At 38.4% G+C, this 17,768-nt stretch overlaps 1 protein-coding gene across 1 annotated transcript in view; it reads left to right on the forward strand.

Annotated features, from left to right (window-relative positions):
- ATP6V1A (ATPase H+ transporting V1 subunit A) overlaps window positions 1-17,768 on the forward strand; it is a 61,018-nt gene that overhangs the window by 24,181 nt on the left and 19,069 nt on the right. The window contains exons 2-6 of the mRNA XM_031935022.1: window positions 8,409-8,500; window positions 10,694-10,822; window positions 13,780-13,994; window positions 14,253-14,390; window positions 16,190-16,341. Of these exons, the coding sequence (XP_031790882.1) occupies window positions 8,419-8,500; window positions 10,694-10,822; window positions 13,780-13,994; window positions 14,253-14,390; window positions 16,190-16,341 (716 nt within the window). The 5' untranslated portion in view covers window positions 8,409-8,418. The remainder of the gene's footprint in view (window positions 1-8,408; window positions 8,501-10,693; window positions 10,823-13,779; window positions 13,995-14,252; window positions 14,391-16,189; window positions 16,342-17,768) is intronic.

Genomic DNA, 17,768 nt, shown 5'->3' on the forward strand with positions numbered 1-17,768 from the left:
CTTTCATGAAAGTATGTAATAAATATTGCTGCTTTTATTTATTTATTTATTTACTTTTGAGACTCTTACTCTGTCACCCAGGCTGGAGTGCAGTGGCGCAATCTCCGGTCACTGAAACCTCCACCTCCCAGGTTCAAGCAGTTCTCCTCCCCCAGCCTCCCAAGTAGCTGAGACTACAGTTTTGCGTCACCACGCCTGGCTAATTTTTGTATTTTTTGATAGAGACAGGATTTTACCATGTTGGCCAGGCTGGTCTTGAACTCCTGACCTCAAGTAACCTACCTGCCTTGGCCTCCCGAAGTGCTGAGATTACAGGCATGAACTATCGCGCCTGGCCTCATGCTTTTATTTTTTAAATGTTGGAGAACAACAATAGTTGTATAGGCCGGGCACGGTGGCTTATGCCTGTAATCCCGGCACTTTGGGAGGCCAAGGCGGGCGGATTACCTGAGGTCAGGGGTTCCAGACTAGCCTGGTCAATTTGGCGAAATCCGGTCTCTATTAAAATGCAAAAAATTAGCCAGGCATAGTGGCTCGTGCCTATAACCCCAGCTACTTGGGAGGCTGAGACACAAGAATTGCTTGAACCCAGAAGGTGGACATTGCAGTGAGCCGACATTGTGCCACTGCACTCCAGCCTGGGTAGCAGACTGAGACTCTCTTTCCAAAAAAAAAAAAAAAATCAGTAGGTGTATATTGTCTTAAGAAGGAGTTATTAAATAGCCTGTAAAGCTATTTTATGTAGCATTAAATCACATCATAGTTTGGACCTTATAGAGATTGGGATAAAATTAACTTTCAGGCCGGGCATGGTGACTCACACCTGTTATCCCAGCACTTTGGGAGGCCGAGGCAGGCAGATCACAAGGTCAGCAGTTGAAGACCAGCCTGTCCAATAAGGTGAAACCCCGTCTCTACTAAAAATACAAAAAAAATTCACTGGGTGTTGGGGCGCATGCCTGTAATTCCATCTACTCGGGAGGCTGAGGCAGGAGAATTGCTTGAACCTGGGAGGCGGAGGTTGCAGTGAACTCAGATCACGCCACTGCACTCCAGCCTGGGGGCGACAGAGGGAGACTCGGTCTCAAAAAAAAAAATTAACTTTCAACATAATCTAACTTGCAGTATAATTTGCTTATTGAAAGTTGGTGTTCTAGGAGATTGTTTTAATATTTTTAAAAGCCTATTTTTCACTGAGAAGCATAAGCATTCAATGATGAAGCTGAAGGTTTTAGGGGGGTATTTTTAACTATTCACAGATAATAAGAGTTATAAACAAATTAGTATGTTGTATGACCGTGCTTACCAAAATACTTTATGTTTAGCCCTATTCAGTCATCAGGTCACTATAGTATGTCTACCTGATGAGTAATTTTTATTTCACTGCGGGGAGAAAACACTTGCATATTTTTCTTTCTTTTTTTTCTTCAGTTTTTTCGGTTTCTTATTTTTATGGATATGTAAGTGTATATATTTACGAGGTACATATTTGTCTTATAGATTTTATTGTATGAGATGAAGTGGAGTATAAAACTTGTTTGGATTTCAGATAATATACAAGAGCATGCCAAGAAATTTCCCTGCTTACCGTAGAGTGCTATAGCATCCTGTGTCTGGTTCACATTCTGGGATGGAGTAGATAGAGTGGTTATTCACGTCGATGTTTACTTGAATCAATACATTTGAAAGGAAGGGGGTGGAAGCAGAGTTGGGCAGAAGAAGAAGTTGGAATGCAGTGCAAGTCCCACAGAGCCTCAGTTACCCAGTGGGAGAGATCTGGAGTGAGTGTTGCTTGTGAGAGTATCCTGCATCAGGCTGAGATGGCTGGGCCTTTGTACCTCATTGTGTCCATTCAGCAGGTGCACATTGCCCTGCAAGTGGTGTGAATGCAGGCAAGGCAGCTGTCAGCATCTGAGGCTGACCTTGAAGGGCTGACAGCTGTTAGTTATTCAGTAATCACTATGGGAGTGCTTTTTGGACTGGGGTATTTGAGCAGAGACATGATTGATGTTAATAAATGAATCCTGGAGAAAAGAACATTCTAGGCAGGAGCACAGGAAATATAAAAGATCCATGTTGCTGTAGCAAATTAAAATGTAAATATTTTAAAACATCAAAATGGACAAAAATGCTTGGAATTTTACACTTTAAAATGTGTTTTCATAATTATTATGAAAGATGTGATAAGAGCAGATTTCAGGATGTATTTACAACCACTTCTCTGTATAAACACAATGGAGTAGAGAAAATTAAATCACTCAGAATCATCATCATTTTTTTCTTCACTTAATATTGGCTTTTTTTTTTTTTTTTTTTAGATGAAGTCTTAACCCTGTCACCCAGGCTGGAGTGCAGTGGCGTGATCTTGGCTTACTGCAACCTCTGCCTCCTGGGTTCAAGCAATTCTCCTGCCTCAGCCTCCTGAGTAATTGGGATTACAGGCACGCGCCACCATACTTGGCTAATTTTTTTGTATTTTTAGTAGAGACGGGGTTTCACCATGTTGGTCAGGCTGATCTCAAACTCCTGACCTTGTGATCCACCCGCCTTGGCCCCCCAAAGTGCTGGGATTACAGATGTGAGCCACTGCGCCTGGCCAATATTGGCTTTTTAAAAAGGACAGTCATCTTGGTTTGCTAATACAAGAATATTCACCAAATTAATGCAAATTTATGGATCTGATGACAATTATCTTTATGTAAATTTATAGAATTATCACTAGGACTCTAGGTTCTCTTGTTAGTATGATGTCACTTCCTAATGTCTGTTGTCTTTGGCATAAATTAAATAATATGTGCCTAAAAATTAAAGACTTAAAAAGTATAGAATCATTAAAATTCTTATGTTGGCTAGGATTTTCCAGCTGACTGCTAAACCCACAAGACAGCTGAGTCATGAACAAACCCATTTGGTTTCCGCTAATCATTGCTCATACATTTGGAGGCATGCACTGTTTAGTCTTAAAGGGAAAGTATGTAAATACTCGTTTTAAAAACCCAGAACAGACATCATTATTCCCTCATAAACTTTAGAATACCTTCCTGAACCACAGGTTTCAACCATCTGTAGGGAAGCTTTATTAGATACTTTGATGCCTCTTTGTTCATCCCTCCAAGTCTCAGCTTAACCTCCTGTTAAGTCACTTTCATCTTGCCCAAGTCTAGGTTAGATGCCATTGCTTTATGCTTTTCTAAATCTCCAGCCTATAGTACTCCTAAGAGAGCACATATATCACCTTATGATAACTACCTGTTTGTCTTTTCATCCCACTATGCCAGAAGATCCTTGGGGGAAAGATTGTGTCTTACGTCATTATATTTTCTATCTATAATATAGCAGGTGGCACATCATCAATGCTTAAAAAAAATACAATTGGTCTTAGAAAAATAAAGTTATGATAAAATACACCTGATAACTAGGGAAAAAAAACTAGTTAAGTGACTAGATTTGGTTCAAGATAAGAACTATGTACCCCATCCCAGAATGTGAACAAGAAACAGGATGCTATAGCAGTCTACCGTAAGCAGGGAAATTTCTTGGTATGCTCTTGTATATTCTCTGAAATCAAAAAAAAACTAGCTGAGTGACTAGATTTGGTTCAAGATAAGAACTACTAGATTTGGTAGCAAGATAAGAATCACTGGACACTTTAGAAAAAAGGCTATCTTAGCTTGTATTAACAGAATAAAATTAGTAGTCATCAGTATTACTTTTCTGTTAGGGATACTGTTAGATGCCTCACAAAAACCCTATTAGATTTTACAGATGAAACTGAGGCTCAAAAGGATGAAAGAATTTGATTTGCCTAAGGACACAACTTATAAATTCAAAGTCTTCAAACCATGGCATTTGTCTCTCAATAAAAAGAAGCATTTGCCAGGCGTGGTGGCTCACACCTGTAATCCCAACACTTTGGGAGGCCGAGGTAGGCGGATCACGAGGTCATGAGATCAAGACCATCCTGGCTAATATGGTGAAACCCTGTCTCTACTAAAAAATACAAAAAATTAGCCGGGCATGGTGGCAGGCGTCTGTAGTCCCAGCTACTCGGGAGGCTGAGACAGGAGAATGGCATGAACCCGGGAGGCAGAGCTTGCCGTGAGCCGAGATTGTGCCACTGCACTCCACACTCCAGCCTGAGCAACAAAGTGAGACTCCGTCTCAAAAAAAAAAAAAAAAAAAAAAAGCATTCAGGGCCAGGCACAGTGGCTCATGCCTGTAATCCCAGCACTTTGGAATTACAGGTGGGCAGATCACTTGAGGTCAGGAGTTCGAGACCAGTCTGGCCAACATGGTGAAGCCCTGTCTCTACTAAAAATACAAAAATTAGCTGGGCATACTGGCGCACACTGTAGTCCCAGCTACTCAGGAGGCTGAGGCACAAGAATTGCTTGAACCTCGGAGGTGGAGGTTGCAGTGAACCGAGATTGCACCACTGTGCTCCAGCCTGGGTGACAGAGTGACAGTGAGACCCTGTCTCAAAAAAAAAAAAAAAAAAAAAAGCATTCAGAATAGATGAAGTAGTACTCTTCAGTACTCACTCATACAGCATCTAGAATGTTGTTTTATTTGTACTAGTTAAATATTGACCTTGTGAAATACTTCTAGAAAAGGGTAGTTTCAGGAGTGAGGGATCTGAAAAGATTATGCTTTGAGGGACAGTGGAAAGCACTAAAGAGAATTTGCTGGGAGAGGAAACGTACTTTGTGTGGCTATAGTAGTTGGAAAAAATAGGGCCAGAGGATAGAAGGGAAGTAGATTTAGTTTGGATATGAGATAGTATTTCTAAAAACAGAATGGCTTTTTCCAAATTCAGGACCTATATTCAAATAGTGTTACTGATGACATTTTTGTAAGCATATTACATTTCACAAGGAACTTTTTTTTTTTTGAGACGGAGTTTTGTTTTTGTTGCCCAGGCTGGAATGCAGTGGTGCAATCTTGGCTCACTGCACCCGCCACCTCCCAGGTTCAAACAATTCTCCTGCCTCAGCCTCCTGAGTAGCTGGAATTACAGGCGCCCACCACCACGCCCGGCTAATTTTTGTATTCTTAGTAGAGACAGGGTTTTGCCGTGTTGGCTAGGCCAATCTCGAACTTCTGACCTCAGGTGATTCGCCCACCTCAGCCCCCCAAAGTGCTAGAATTATAGGCATGAGCCACCTCACCCAGACACAAGGAACATTTAAGCAAATTTGTAAGGCAATCACAAGTCTGGGGTAGGTGGTAGCATTATTACTGGTTTTCAAATGCAGATATTAAGAGATTTTGATTTGTCCAAGATGTTCTGCAGCATATTATTGGTAGGACCAGAATGTGATCCCAAGTCTGCTGACCCATGATCTCATGCTGTTTCCACTTTAATAGGCAGATGACCATGTATCATGAATGCTATAGAGGAAATACCCATATTTGGGGAGGAACTTAGACTGTGTATGATTGTCAGTTTCTTCTCTGATTTTGAAAATCTTTGATTTTCTGAAGATTGAAATTTCACCTCATTCACTTGTTCACTACTTCTTTGAAGACTCCTCCCAACCTGTTGTCCAATTAAATATGTTTGTCTTTAAATTTTCTTTCTGTTTTCCCCCATATTATCTCATAGTTTCTAGAAAGTCTTGTTCTGTCTCTTTAGATTCCAATGTTTTACAGTCCCATGCCTGCTGTTGATGACTTCTTCTACTGTGTCTTCAGGAAGCCAAAAAACCTAATAAATTTCTGCCAGGAGCAGTGGCTCATGTCTGTAATCCCAGCACTTTGGGAGGCCGAGGCAAGCAGATCACTTGAGCCCAGGAGTTTGAGGCCAATCTGGGCAACATGGTGAAACCCTGTCTCTACAATAAATGTAAAAATTAGCTGGGTGCGGTGGCATGTGCTTGTCTTGCCAGCTACTGGGTGGGGTGGGGACAGGGGCAGCTGAGGTGATCACTTGAGCCCAGGAGGTCAAGGCTGCAGTGAGCCGTGATCCCGCCACTGCACTCCAGCCTGCGTGACAGTGAGAACTTGTCTCAAAAAAAAAGAAACAAAAACTTACTTTACAGCTACTTGTTCACTATACTTCATCCACATTGGTCTACATGTCTTCAAGTTGGAATCAGTTTCTCCTCTGTTCCCAAGGTGGTGTTTGCCCCTCAGTTAAGCATTTAAGTCATTTTGTTATACTATACAGCTATTTAAAGCTTCAAAAGCTCTGTAAACATATAATAAATGGAATTCCATTGACATTCAAGCCTTACCTATTTCCTGAGCTGCTTCAACTTATCCTGCCTACCCTACTTTAATTCTGTTAAAGGAATTGAATACCATTCTTCTCATAATAGTTCTCCCTCAATCTTCACTGATTTCCTTGTGTTTGTAGGATAAAGTCCACTTGTTATTTTGGCAGTCAGTTCAAGATCCACAAATTAGTCTTTACCCTTACATCCTTGTTTCCCACTGCTGCTTTAATATAAGGCTTTTATACCAGTCAGGCTGGTCTGTTCACTATTCCTGAATGTTTTTCTCCATTTTTTTGTTATTGGCACCCCCTCTACCCTCCGCAGTGTCTTTGCTACCTTTCTTTTTCTACTGTGTGCAAATTCTACCTGACCTTCAAGATGTCTTCTCTAAATATTCTAATCTTTGAACTTTTAGTAAATAAGGGTATATTATTTGATACTTTATCACTTACTGATCTATGACTCTTTGTGGTTATTTTTGGACATTATTTAGCTTTTCAAGTGTACATGTATTTCATCTCCCTCATTCAATTGGTAATAGTTATTAAGGTAGACCAGCAGTCACAAATAGACTTTCTCCTTTGGAATCTGTTATCAGTTTTCAATGTGAACTTGGATAGTTCATGTTTTTTAGATTGTATATCTATAAAGTAAGAGGTTGAAATGAATTTCTTTATTCTGTGTGTTCCACTAAAAGAAAGAAGGAAAAACATTCCTAGTTAAAATTTAAAGATAGGTAATAAATAAATACTTTTAAAATGTAAAATATATCATTTGTTACATTGTGAAAAATGCTGTGGTATAAAATAAAGTAGGGAAGGAGGGAGGATGTTGCAGTTTTAAATAAATGGACAGAGAAGCCTCATGGAGAAGGTGATGTTTGAGTAAAGATCTTAAGGGGTACTGAACATGGTGACTCGCCCCTGTAATCCCAACACTTCAGGAGGCCAAGGCCAGAGAATCACTTGGGCCCAGGAGGTTAAGACCGGCCTAGGCAACATACTGAGACCCTGTCTTCACAGAAAATAAAATAAAATTAGCCAGATGTGATAGCACACACCTGTGGTCCCAGGTACTAGGGAGGATGAGGTGGGAGGATCTCTTGAACCTAGGACGTTGAGTTGGCTGTGAGCCATGATCACACCATTACACTCCTGCCTAGTTGATGGAGCCAGACCATGTTAGAAAAAAGACCTGAAGGAGGTATAGGAGTGGATACCTTGGAGAAGAACATTCTAAGCAGATGGAACAACCTGTTCAAAGGCCCTGAGGTAGAATGTGCTTGTGTTTTTGAGAACTGACAAAGAGTTCAGAATGTATCTGCAGCATGATTAAGTGGAAGAGTAGTTGGATAAGTCAGAGAGGTCATTGAGGATGGGCTTGTTGTAGGGGTGGATAAATCTTTGGAAAAACTTCACGTTTGTTGTTATACTTATTGATATTTCCTATGAAATACCTCACATAGAGATATAATTCAGTTGTGATATAACCATCGAGCATCCAGGAATAGGGTAGTTTTAACTACATTTTGGGAATTTTGGCTGGGTTCAGTGGCTCAGGTCCATAGTCCCAGAACTTTGGGAGGCTGAGGTGGGTAGATCACTTGAGGTCTGGAGTTTGAGACCAGCCTGGCCAACATGGCAAAACCCTGTCTCTACTAAAAATACAAAAATTAGCCGGACATGGTCACGTGCACCTGTAATTCCAGCTACCCTGGAGGCTGAGGCACAGAAATTGCTTAAACTCGGGAGGCAGAGGTTGCAGTGAGCAGAGATCCTTCCACCACACTCCACCCTGGGTGGTGGAGTTAGACTCTGTCTCAAAAACAAAAACAAAAAACAAAACAAACAAATACTAGCTGCGACACACCTGTAGTGGTGTGTCCTGTAGTGGCACGCACCTGTAGTCATAGCTACTTGGGAGGCTGAGGCAGGAGGATCGCTAGAGTCCAGGAGTCTGAGGCTACAGTGAGATATGACTGTACCACCACACTCCAGCCTGGGTGACAGCCTCTTAAAAATTGTTTTAAATTAAGAAAAAGGGAATTTTTATATTCTACTTTGGAGAAGTATAATAACTCAAGAATACACCAAAGATGAGAGTGGTCTCATCTTAGTGGACTACCTGTATTTTGGTTCTTTTGCTTTAGGGTTTATAATAATAACTTATTTATTTATTTATTTACCATAGGTAAACTAACATGGATTTTTCCAAGCTACCCAAAATACTCGATGAAGATAAAGAAAGCACATTTGGTTATGTGCATGGGGTCTCAGGACCTGGTAAGTAATACATCATAATCTCAAAATAAGGATATCTAACTTTGATTAATGTCTTTTCAAAATATTTTACATAGAAATCTACAACTTTTTGTTTACCTGCATAAATTCCGTTTGTTATTAGGAGATCTCATAGTGACTGTAAGACTTAAGTAGAATCTGTATCATAAGGGCTCATCTAGCATTGATTATCTAAATTTGATAATTATTGAGGTGCTGCTTTGTGATATCCTGTTTATAATTATGTAAATGTTCAACCAGTGTTCAGTTTTATATGTCTTAATTTTTTGTTAAATTTGAGGTAAAAAAACTATGAAGTATATTGCTTTTAATATGTAATATCTTGCATATAGCAGGCATTCAGTAAATGTTAATTTGCTTTGAACTTTAATAATTCAAATGCTCAGAGCATTTCTCAGTAATATTAGCTTTTGCCTTTTGCATTTATGAAACTTTCTGAATGGTTAAGTGTCTTATTAACTACCTGTGGGAAAGAAGTTTTAGTACCCAAACTTTATGTCCATTCTGCCAAAACGTGGAGTGCTGCTTTTTAAATAATAAATCTTGCACCAGTATTTGTTTGGTTATTGAATACTCCCTCTACAAAATGTGATTCACAGTCACAGTTTCTCTAAGTAAAGCCTGCTTAGTGATGTCTTATCCTTCAAACCTCATGCTATGTAGTCTTTTACTTGTTCCAGTTACAGTAGTGGTGATGACAGTTTTTTGATGTTTATGCAAATGAAAACTCAGTCTCTGTGCCCCTTTTTTCTCCCCCAAGAACTTGGTGTTTGAGCTTGATTTCATTGGCAAGTCATTAAAAGGTTATCAGTATCTTTTGCTATGCAGAGAAATAATTGTCCTCTCAATGATCGTAAGGGTCTTTAGGAAGGACAGGCTAAACTGAACAACTTTTAGAGAAAAAGCAAAAGAACATCAAAGAGTTTAGGAAAAAATATGCTGTGAAATTGTGTAGTAAACTGCTCCTGGAAACAATTTTTTTTTTTTTTTAATTTTTTTAGATTTTACTTTAAGTTCTGGGATACATGTGCAGAAAGTGTAGGTTTGTTACATAGGTATACATGTGCCATGGTGGCTTGCTGCACCTATCAATCTGTTATCTAGGTTTTAAGCCCCACATGCATTAGGTATTTGTCCTAATGCTCTCCCTCCCCTTGCCTCCTGCAATTTTTAATTCTTAAATACTTAATAAGGTAATAGAACAATGGCATCCTTTTTTGGCTTATGAAATATGATTTTTAAATTTCATTATCTCTGGTATTTCAGTGCATCTTAATTCTTAAGTAATCAGTATAGAGATAAATATTTACAGAATGAATAAGTCTTCATTGTTTTAACACAGGTTAATTAACTCATAAAGCTTTAATAGTTTCCACTGAAGTATTACCTATTACATAGTTCTAATCAGTTGTATCAGAAGGCTAAATATTAAAAATTGGTTTACACGTGTCTAAAAATATGGCAGCCTTTCCTCCCTGCTAGAAAAGTAGTTTTTGCTTACTAGACAACATGGTCCAAAATAGTAAGTTCAGTAAATGGAATTCCATTAACAATTTCTTACCCAATGGTGGTGACTGATTGTAAATATCCTTATGGCCTATGAAAAAAATTTTGTAGATGTGCGTGTGAGTTTTTCTAGTAGAGCTATTATTAGTTTTTCAAAAGAGTCCATGTCCCAGAATAGTTTTAAGAACCACTGCTCTAAGTTATTAGAAAGTAAAGATGTTCCTTTAGGTCTGTCTGTCAAAGGAAATGGTAACAGCACAGCAAAGTGATAATTGTTTGGCATCCCACCATACTACTAGCCAAACCACTTATTCCAATTTCTACTTTTAAAAGTTTTTTTATTGTTCCAAAGCCTTCACTCCACATATCATAGCAACTCTCAGAATGTACCTGAATCCTACCAGGTAAGTTTGCCATGCAGAACTTGAAATGTTTGAAAAGTTTTCATGTATATTATGTAAATAAATAATCTTTGGCTTATCTGTTTATATTATACACTAAAAATATATCTGTGTGAAACTACCAGTATGTTCAATAGTAGGTTTTTATCCTTCTTATGAATATATGAGAGAGGCACGATACTGGGTTTATTGGGTGTTTTAATCATTTGTGACTATTCACAGAACACTAGAGTCTTAAGTCATCAAAATAGTCTTTTGTTCTCTTCAGTGGTTACAGCCTGTGACATGGCGGGTGCAGCCATGTATGAGCTGGTGAGAGTGGGCCACAGCGAGTTGGTTGGAGAGATTATTCGATTGGAGGGTGACATGGCTACTATTCAGGTGTATGAAGAAACTTGTATCCTTTTTGGCTCAATTTCCTACCACTTTCTATATTTCAAAATTTAAGGATTTAGGCCAGGCACAGTGCCTCACACCTGTAATCCCAGCACTTTGGGAGGCTGAGGCAGACGGATCACCTGAGGTCAGGAATTTGAGACCAGCTTGGCCAACATGGTAAAACTCCGTCTCTAATAAAAATACGAAAATTAGCTGGGCGTAGTGGCAGGCGCCTGTAATTCCAGCCACTCGGGAGACTGAGGCAGGGGAATCGCTTTAACCCTGGAGGAGGGAGGTTGCAGTGAGCCAAGATTGCACCACTGCACTCCAGCCTGGGTGACAGAGTGAGACTCTGTCTCAGAAAAGAAAAAAAAATTAAGGGTTTAAGCCAAAGGTAGAAGCAGCAAAGCAGCAACAACTAATGATATTAGAAGCATGAAATGCTGGTGTTGTGAAGAGACCTGAATTACACAGGAGTACATTAAAGAAAGAGAGAAAGGTACTATGAATTAATACTCTTAAGAAATTAGTATCTTCTGAACTTTCATTGCTCTTACTGCTTCAGTAATTCATGAACTTCAGGGGGATCAACTGAACTTTTTTCTTCAGTGGGACACATACTGTAGAAGAAAGCGTAAACAGAATAACTATTGATTTGTGAGGTTAAAATTCTCCAGTTATGATTTCGGTTTAAAACAGTAAGTCCACAAATAAATTGGTCATCATAATAGCACTGAGTGCCGTATTACATTTCAGTTTTATTACTAGGAAAGCTTTACTATTTGGTTGTCATAATTTTGGCTTTTAAACATAGTATTTATTTTCAATTTTCTATGAAAATTAAGCATAAAGGGTTAAGCCTAGTGAAGAAGAACCACTTTTGTAGTGCTTCTATATGTGTTTTACTTTGATTCTCAAAATCAGCATTAATTATTTGAGTATTTAATCAAGATTTATTTGGTATGATGTTTTTGCCATTCTAAAACACATGCATGCAGATAACTAGTCTCTCTATAGTACTAGGTGCCAATTTAAAACAAAATCATCTAAAAAATTTAAATAAAAATAGAAGTTTTTGTCGCTATGAAATCGTGACTAATCAGAAATATTTTTTCTATTGTTACTTTTATCTTTTGTTTAATCTTTTACATGGCTTGAAGATTTAAAATAAAGGAAAACATAAACAGTGACAACCCTCCTTGCCTTTGTTGTCTTGTATCTAGCCATTTATCAAAACACGTACACACTTCCATGTACACATGCAACCACATTTATAGCTCCCTTTATTTATATCCTTCTAGTTTAGTAATTACAGACATGAGCAAATACAAATATTTGTATTTTTCTTTCCTTTTTCTTTCTCTATATGTATTTGTTTTTTGTTTGTTTGTTTTTTTGAGATGGAGTCTCGCTCTGTCGCCCAGGCTGGAGTGCAGTGGCACGATCTCGGCTTACTGCAACCTCCGCCTCCCAGGTTTAACCTATTCTCTGCCTCAGCCTCCCGAGTAGCTGGGATTACAGGCGTGTGCCACCACACCCAGCTAATTTTTTGTATTTTTAGTAGAGACGGGGTTTCACCATCTTGGCCAGGCTGGTCTTGAACTCCTGACCTCATGATCCACCCACCTCGGCCTCCCAAGATAGCATATTATATGTACTGTTATATACCTTGCTTTTTTTCACTTAAAAGTATATGTATTCTAGAAGATAAATAGATAAGTGATAAATACAGTAAAATGTTAAAGGTAGAATCTAACTGGTAGAGAGATTGGAAATCCACTGTAAAATTCTTTCAACTTTGTTGTTGTTCAGAAGATATTCATAATCAAAATTGGAAATGAAAATACAATTTAGAGATATTTCTAGAGGAATTCATGATAACTCTGGTTCTTTTTTTTTACAGCCATATAATAAATCCATCATATAAATGTACCATTATTTACTTAACAATATCTTAATGATAGAAGTTTTGGTTTCTAGTCTTTGGTTGTTATAAACAGTGCTACAGTGTAAGTATAGTAAGAATTCACAGAAGTTGGATTCCTAGGTCAAGACTTACCCATTTTGAATTTTGATAAATATTGCTAAATTGCTCTCAGGAAAAGTTGTACTGATTTTACTCCTGTCAACAAATGTGTGAGAATACAGTGGACTCATTATGCTTATTTATATGTTTTATTCTTATTTGTATGTTTTCAAAACAACTTTATTTTTAAGATTTTAGGTTTTGTCCCAGTACTAATACCCTTATCAGGGGACTGATTCCTCAGCAGTGTATGTGAAACAATGTATTAACGAGAGAGTTTTGCTTCTATTTTTAGCCCTGTGGTTTCCAAACTTTGCAGAGGCATTCTGAGAAGCTGCAGCAAACTCATGTGGTGCCAGGATATTTAAAATTTTTGAGGCAAACACAGGAATGTTAGACATATTGTCAGACACCACATGAACTAGTAGCTTGAGATAATAAACAGTTTCATTATGTTGCTGTACTGTATTTTTGTCAGTGACGTCATATCTTTGCAAAGCTGAGTTTTTGGCAGTTGCTAAGCTACAAAAGCAAGTATAATGTGAAAATCAAAATGGAACAGGTTTCCAATCTGATTCCAAGATTGGAAAATTATATAGTTCCCCAAGGGCATATACATTCATAAGAATTATGGATATTTAGAACTGAAATTAATATTTTTTTTTCAACTTATGCATATATTTTTCTCAAATTGCTACTCAGTTGTTAGGATGTATATGCATATTAGGTTATTTAGACATAACTATTTAATAAATGCAAGTGTTAGATATATCTTTTGTCCTGGGACACTGAAAAAAATTACTGAAAACACTACAAATCCTGTGAACTGAGAAAGTTTGGGAACTTCTGTTTTCACTTCTTGAGTGGCATTTCCTTGTTAAACTGTGGTATTTCCTGTTAATAGTGTCTTTAAACCTTCATAGTTGGTTTTCCTTAGCTGCTGTTTTTAGCTGGTGTTTCTGTTGGAGATCCTGTACTTCGCACTGGTAAACCCCTCTCTGTAGAGCTCGGTCCTGGCATTATGGGAGCCATTTTTGATGGTATTCAAAGACCTTTGTCGGATATCAGCAGTCAGACCCAAAGCATCTACATCCCCAGAGGAGTAAACGTGTCTGCTCTTAGCAGAGATATCAAATGGGACTTTACACCTTGCAAAAACCTACGGGTATGTCTGTGTAACCAAGAATTTCTGAAGTTATTGAAAGAATATAAAATGAATGTTTAGTAAACTACATTGTACTGTTAGTCCAAATAAAAATAGACTACAGAAGCATAGTTTAAATTTTTTCTTTACTCTACTTTGTGGGATTTTAGAACTAATGTTTTATTGATAAGTCAGGTAAGTGATTTAAATTATAGCAGCAGGGGCAAGTCTACTTGACATTTATTTGAAAATTAAACAGCAAATACACTTATTCTCTAGGTTGGTAGTCATATCACTGGCGGAGACATTTATGGAATTGTCAATGAGAACTCGCTTATCAAACACAAAATCATGTTACCCCCACGAAACAGAGGAACTGTAACTTATATTGCTCCACCTGGGAATTACGATACCTCTGTAAGTATCATTTGAACTTTATCCTGCAGAGTGGCTGTATTTTTATATGACAGCTGCCCAGTTTTAGTGCCCTAAGTTATTAAACAATTGATGTTTAATATATAAGTTTTGAGTAACTCCTATAATTTTTGAAAGTTTTTTGTTTGTTTTTAACTTGGATTCAGGGATAAAAAAGCAGAACATAGTATTTCTTTTTAAAGAAATGTGACAGTTTTCTACCATCTTAACTGATGCTACATTTATTTAAAGCCCTAATTGTTTAGGCATAGAATAGACTTTGATTTTAATGGTGTATCAATATTCACATAATAATTATGTAATGGGACTGGGCGCGTAGTCTCACACCTGTAATCCCAGCACTTTGAGAGGGTGAGGTGGGCAGATCACAAAGTCAGGAGATTGAGACCAGCCTGACCAACATGGTGAAACCCCGTCTCTACTAAAAATATAAAAATTAGCCAGGCGTGGTGGCGGGCACCTGTAATCCCAGCTACTCAGGAGGCTGAGGCAGGAAAATCGCTTGAACCTGGGAGGCGGAGGTTGTAGTGAGCTGAGATTGCACCATTGCACTCCAACCTGGGCAACAGAGCGAGACTCCATCTCAAAAAATAATAATAATTATTATTAGTATATAATGGATTATTTGAATTATCTTTTTTTCTTTTTCTTTTTTTTTTTTTGAGACAGTGTCTTGCTGTGTTGCCCAGACTGGAGTGCAGTGGTACAATCATAGCTCACTGCAGCCTCAACCTGCTGGGCTCAAGCAATTCTATCACCTCAGCCTCCCAAGTTTCTGGGACCACAGGCACATGCCACCATGCCCAGTTAATTTTTTTTTTTTTTTTTTTGAGATGGACTCTTGCTCTGTCACTCTGTCACCAGGCTGGAGTTCAATGGGGTGATATCTGCTCACTGCATCCTCCGCCTCCTGGGTTCAAGTGATTCTCCTACCTCAACTTTCCAAGTAGCTGGGATTACAGGCGCCTGCCACCACACTCGGCTAATTTTTGTTTTTTTAGTAGAGATAGGGTTTCACCATGTTGGCCAGGATGGTCTTGATCTCCTGACCTCGTGATCTACCCACCTCAGCCTCCCAAATTGCTGAGATTACAGGCGTGAGCCACCGCGCCCAGCCTAAGTTAAAAAAATTTTTAGAGACAGGATCTCAGTCTGTTGCCCAGGCTGGTCTTGAACTTCTATACTCAAGTGATCCTCCTGCCTTGGCCTCCCAAAAGTGCTGGGATCACAGGCGTAAGCTGTAATCCATGCCTGGCCCTGGATTAAAACTTAGACCTTTAATGTTATTTACAGTCATATAATACCAAATACATTAGGCTCGTAATCTTTATGGGTATGAAGATAACTTTTTGAAAAGACTGTCATAGCATATAATTTTCTCCCAATAAAATGTGATAAGAAATAGTAATTTTTTCATCATTTCATAAGAGTAAGACTGTGCTCTATCAGATATAGAGAACAAGAGTTAAGATAGGGATTTGGGGCAATCAACTAGACTTGCACACTAGCTTGGAGACTCAGTCCCAATGGAGCAACCCCCCTAAAGCAGATAATTCAAATTCATATTTCAACAAAATTAGAGATTTCTGTAGGGCTATGGACATTGGCGCTGTTTGTGAATGTTTGAAAACATCTCAATGTTCACAAATGTTATATTACTCATTACCTTTTTGCTTACATGTATCACCTTCCTAACCCCAGGGAGAATCGGGTTACTTTGATTTTAAAGGAAGAAATGTTCACAAATTTGACCATACTAAAATCCTACTGTATTTTTATAGGATGTTGTCTTGGAGCTTGAATTTGAAGGTGTAAAGGAAAAGTTCACCATGGTGCAAGTATGGCCTGTACGTCAAGTTCGACCTGTCACTGAGAAGCTGCCAGCCAATCATCCTCTGTTGACTGGCCAGAGAGTCCTTGATGCCCTTTTTCCGTAAGTTTGAGACGTGTCCCATGATTTTCCCTCAGAGTTATTATATGTGCTTATGTTTTTATTATCTTTATAGATAAAGGGTTCATGTGTTTAACACTGTAATACATTATCTAGAGTAGTAATGGTGAATTAAATATTTTTTTCTATTGCTAGCACTTACTATAAATTCAAACCATTGAAGATTTACTTTTTTCATGGTTGCCCGTAGAAAGCAGTATTTCTGAAACTTTTCTGGAAAAATTAAATTTGCTGAAGAAATCTGTACCAAAACAATATAACTGTGGGTTTTTTTTTGTTTGTTTGTTTGTTTGTTTGTTTGTTTGTTTTGTAGTTGAGACAGGATCTCACTCACCCAGGCTAGAGTGCAGTGGCGTGATCTCAGCTCACTGCAACCTCTGCCTCCCAGGCTCAAGCAGTCCTCCTCCTGCCTCACTCACCCTCCCGAGTAGCTGGGACCACAGGCATGCACCACCACACCTAGCTAATTTTTTGTATTTTTGGTAGAGACGGGGTTTGACTATGTTGCCTAGGCTGATCTCAAACTTCTGAGCTCAAGTCATCCACCTGCCTTGGCCTCCAAAAGTACTAGGATTACAGGAGTGAGCCACTGCACCTGGCCACCATGTTTAAGTTATCCTAGACTGGAAACCAAGACAGAAGCCCCACCCAAATAACTGGGATAACATTTGGAAGAGGGAAAGAAAATAGTACAGAATGTGCTTCTAAATGCTGTAGTGCACCCATACCTCTGCAGAAACACAGCTTTAATCTGATTTTTGGTGAAGGAAATCTCAGCAGTCATCACGGGACCCAGGGGATCAATTTAGTCCCAAACTCCATACCTGGGATAAATCAAACTGAGAAGCAAGCAACATGAATACCTAACTTTAAGTTTGATGCTGGATCTGCTTCTAGATTTAAAATTATTAAATAATTCAGATGACAGATTAAGGGGGACAATGCTCTATTTCATGGCAAAGAAGTAAATACTCCAATATCTATAGCTTTCAACTGATGTAAATTTTTGGCTTAAGCCTTTCTGTAACCAATTGTATAATTTTATGGTAAACTGGTTTTGTGATGTACAAAGTTCAAATGATTTAAGTATAAATTATTACCAAGCAATTTATTAGATCACTCAGTAAACCAAAAGCATGCACAGGAATAGATTTCCCAGCATAAAGTGTGTATTTAATTTATTTGCATATGTAACTTTTTAAAAACAGAGAATTGTGGTATAATTAAAAAAAACAGTAGATTTATGTCACCATAAATTGATGATTTCTATTAAAAGTAATGGTAAAAACTGTCATTATTTTTGCACTGACCTAAATAAAATCAACTGGGCTCTCTCTGCTGCCCAGCAATCTTTCTTAATTTGTTGTCTGCTCTTCCCATTTTCTACGACTGCTTAAAAACCATAAACC

Source organism: Piliocolobus tephrosceles, chromosome 2 (assembly GCF_002776525.5).
Source record: "Piliocolobus tephrosceles isolate RC106 chromosome 2, ASM277652v3, whole genome shotgun sequence".
NCBI lineage: Eukaryota > Metazoa > Chordata > Mammalia > Primates > Cercopithecidae > Piliocolobus > Piliocolobus tephrosceles.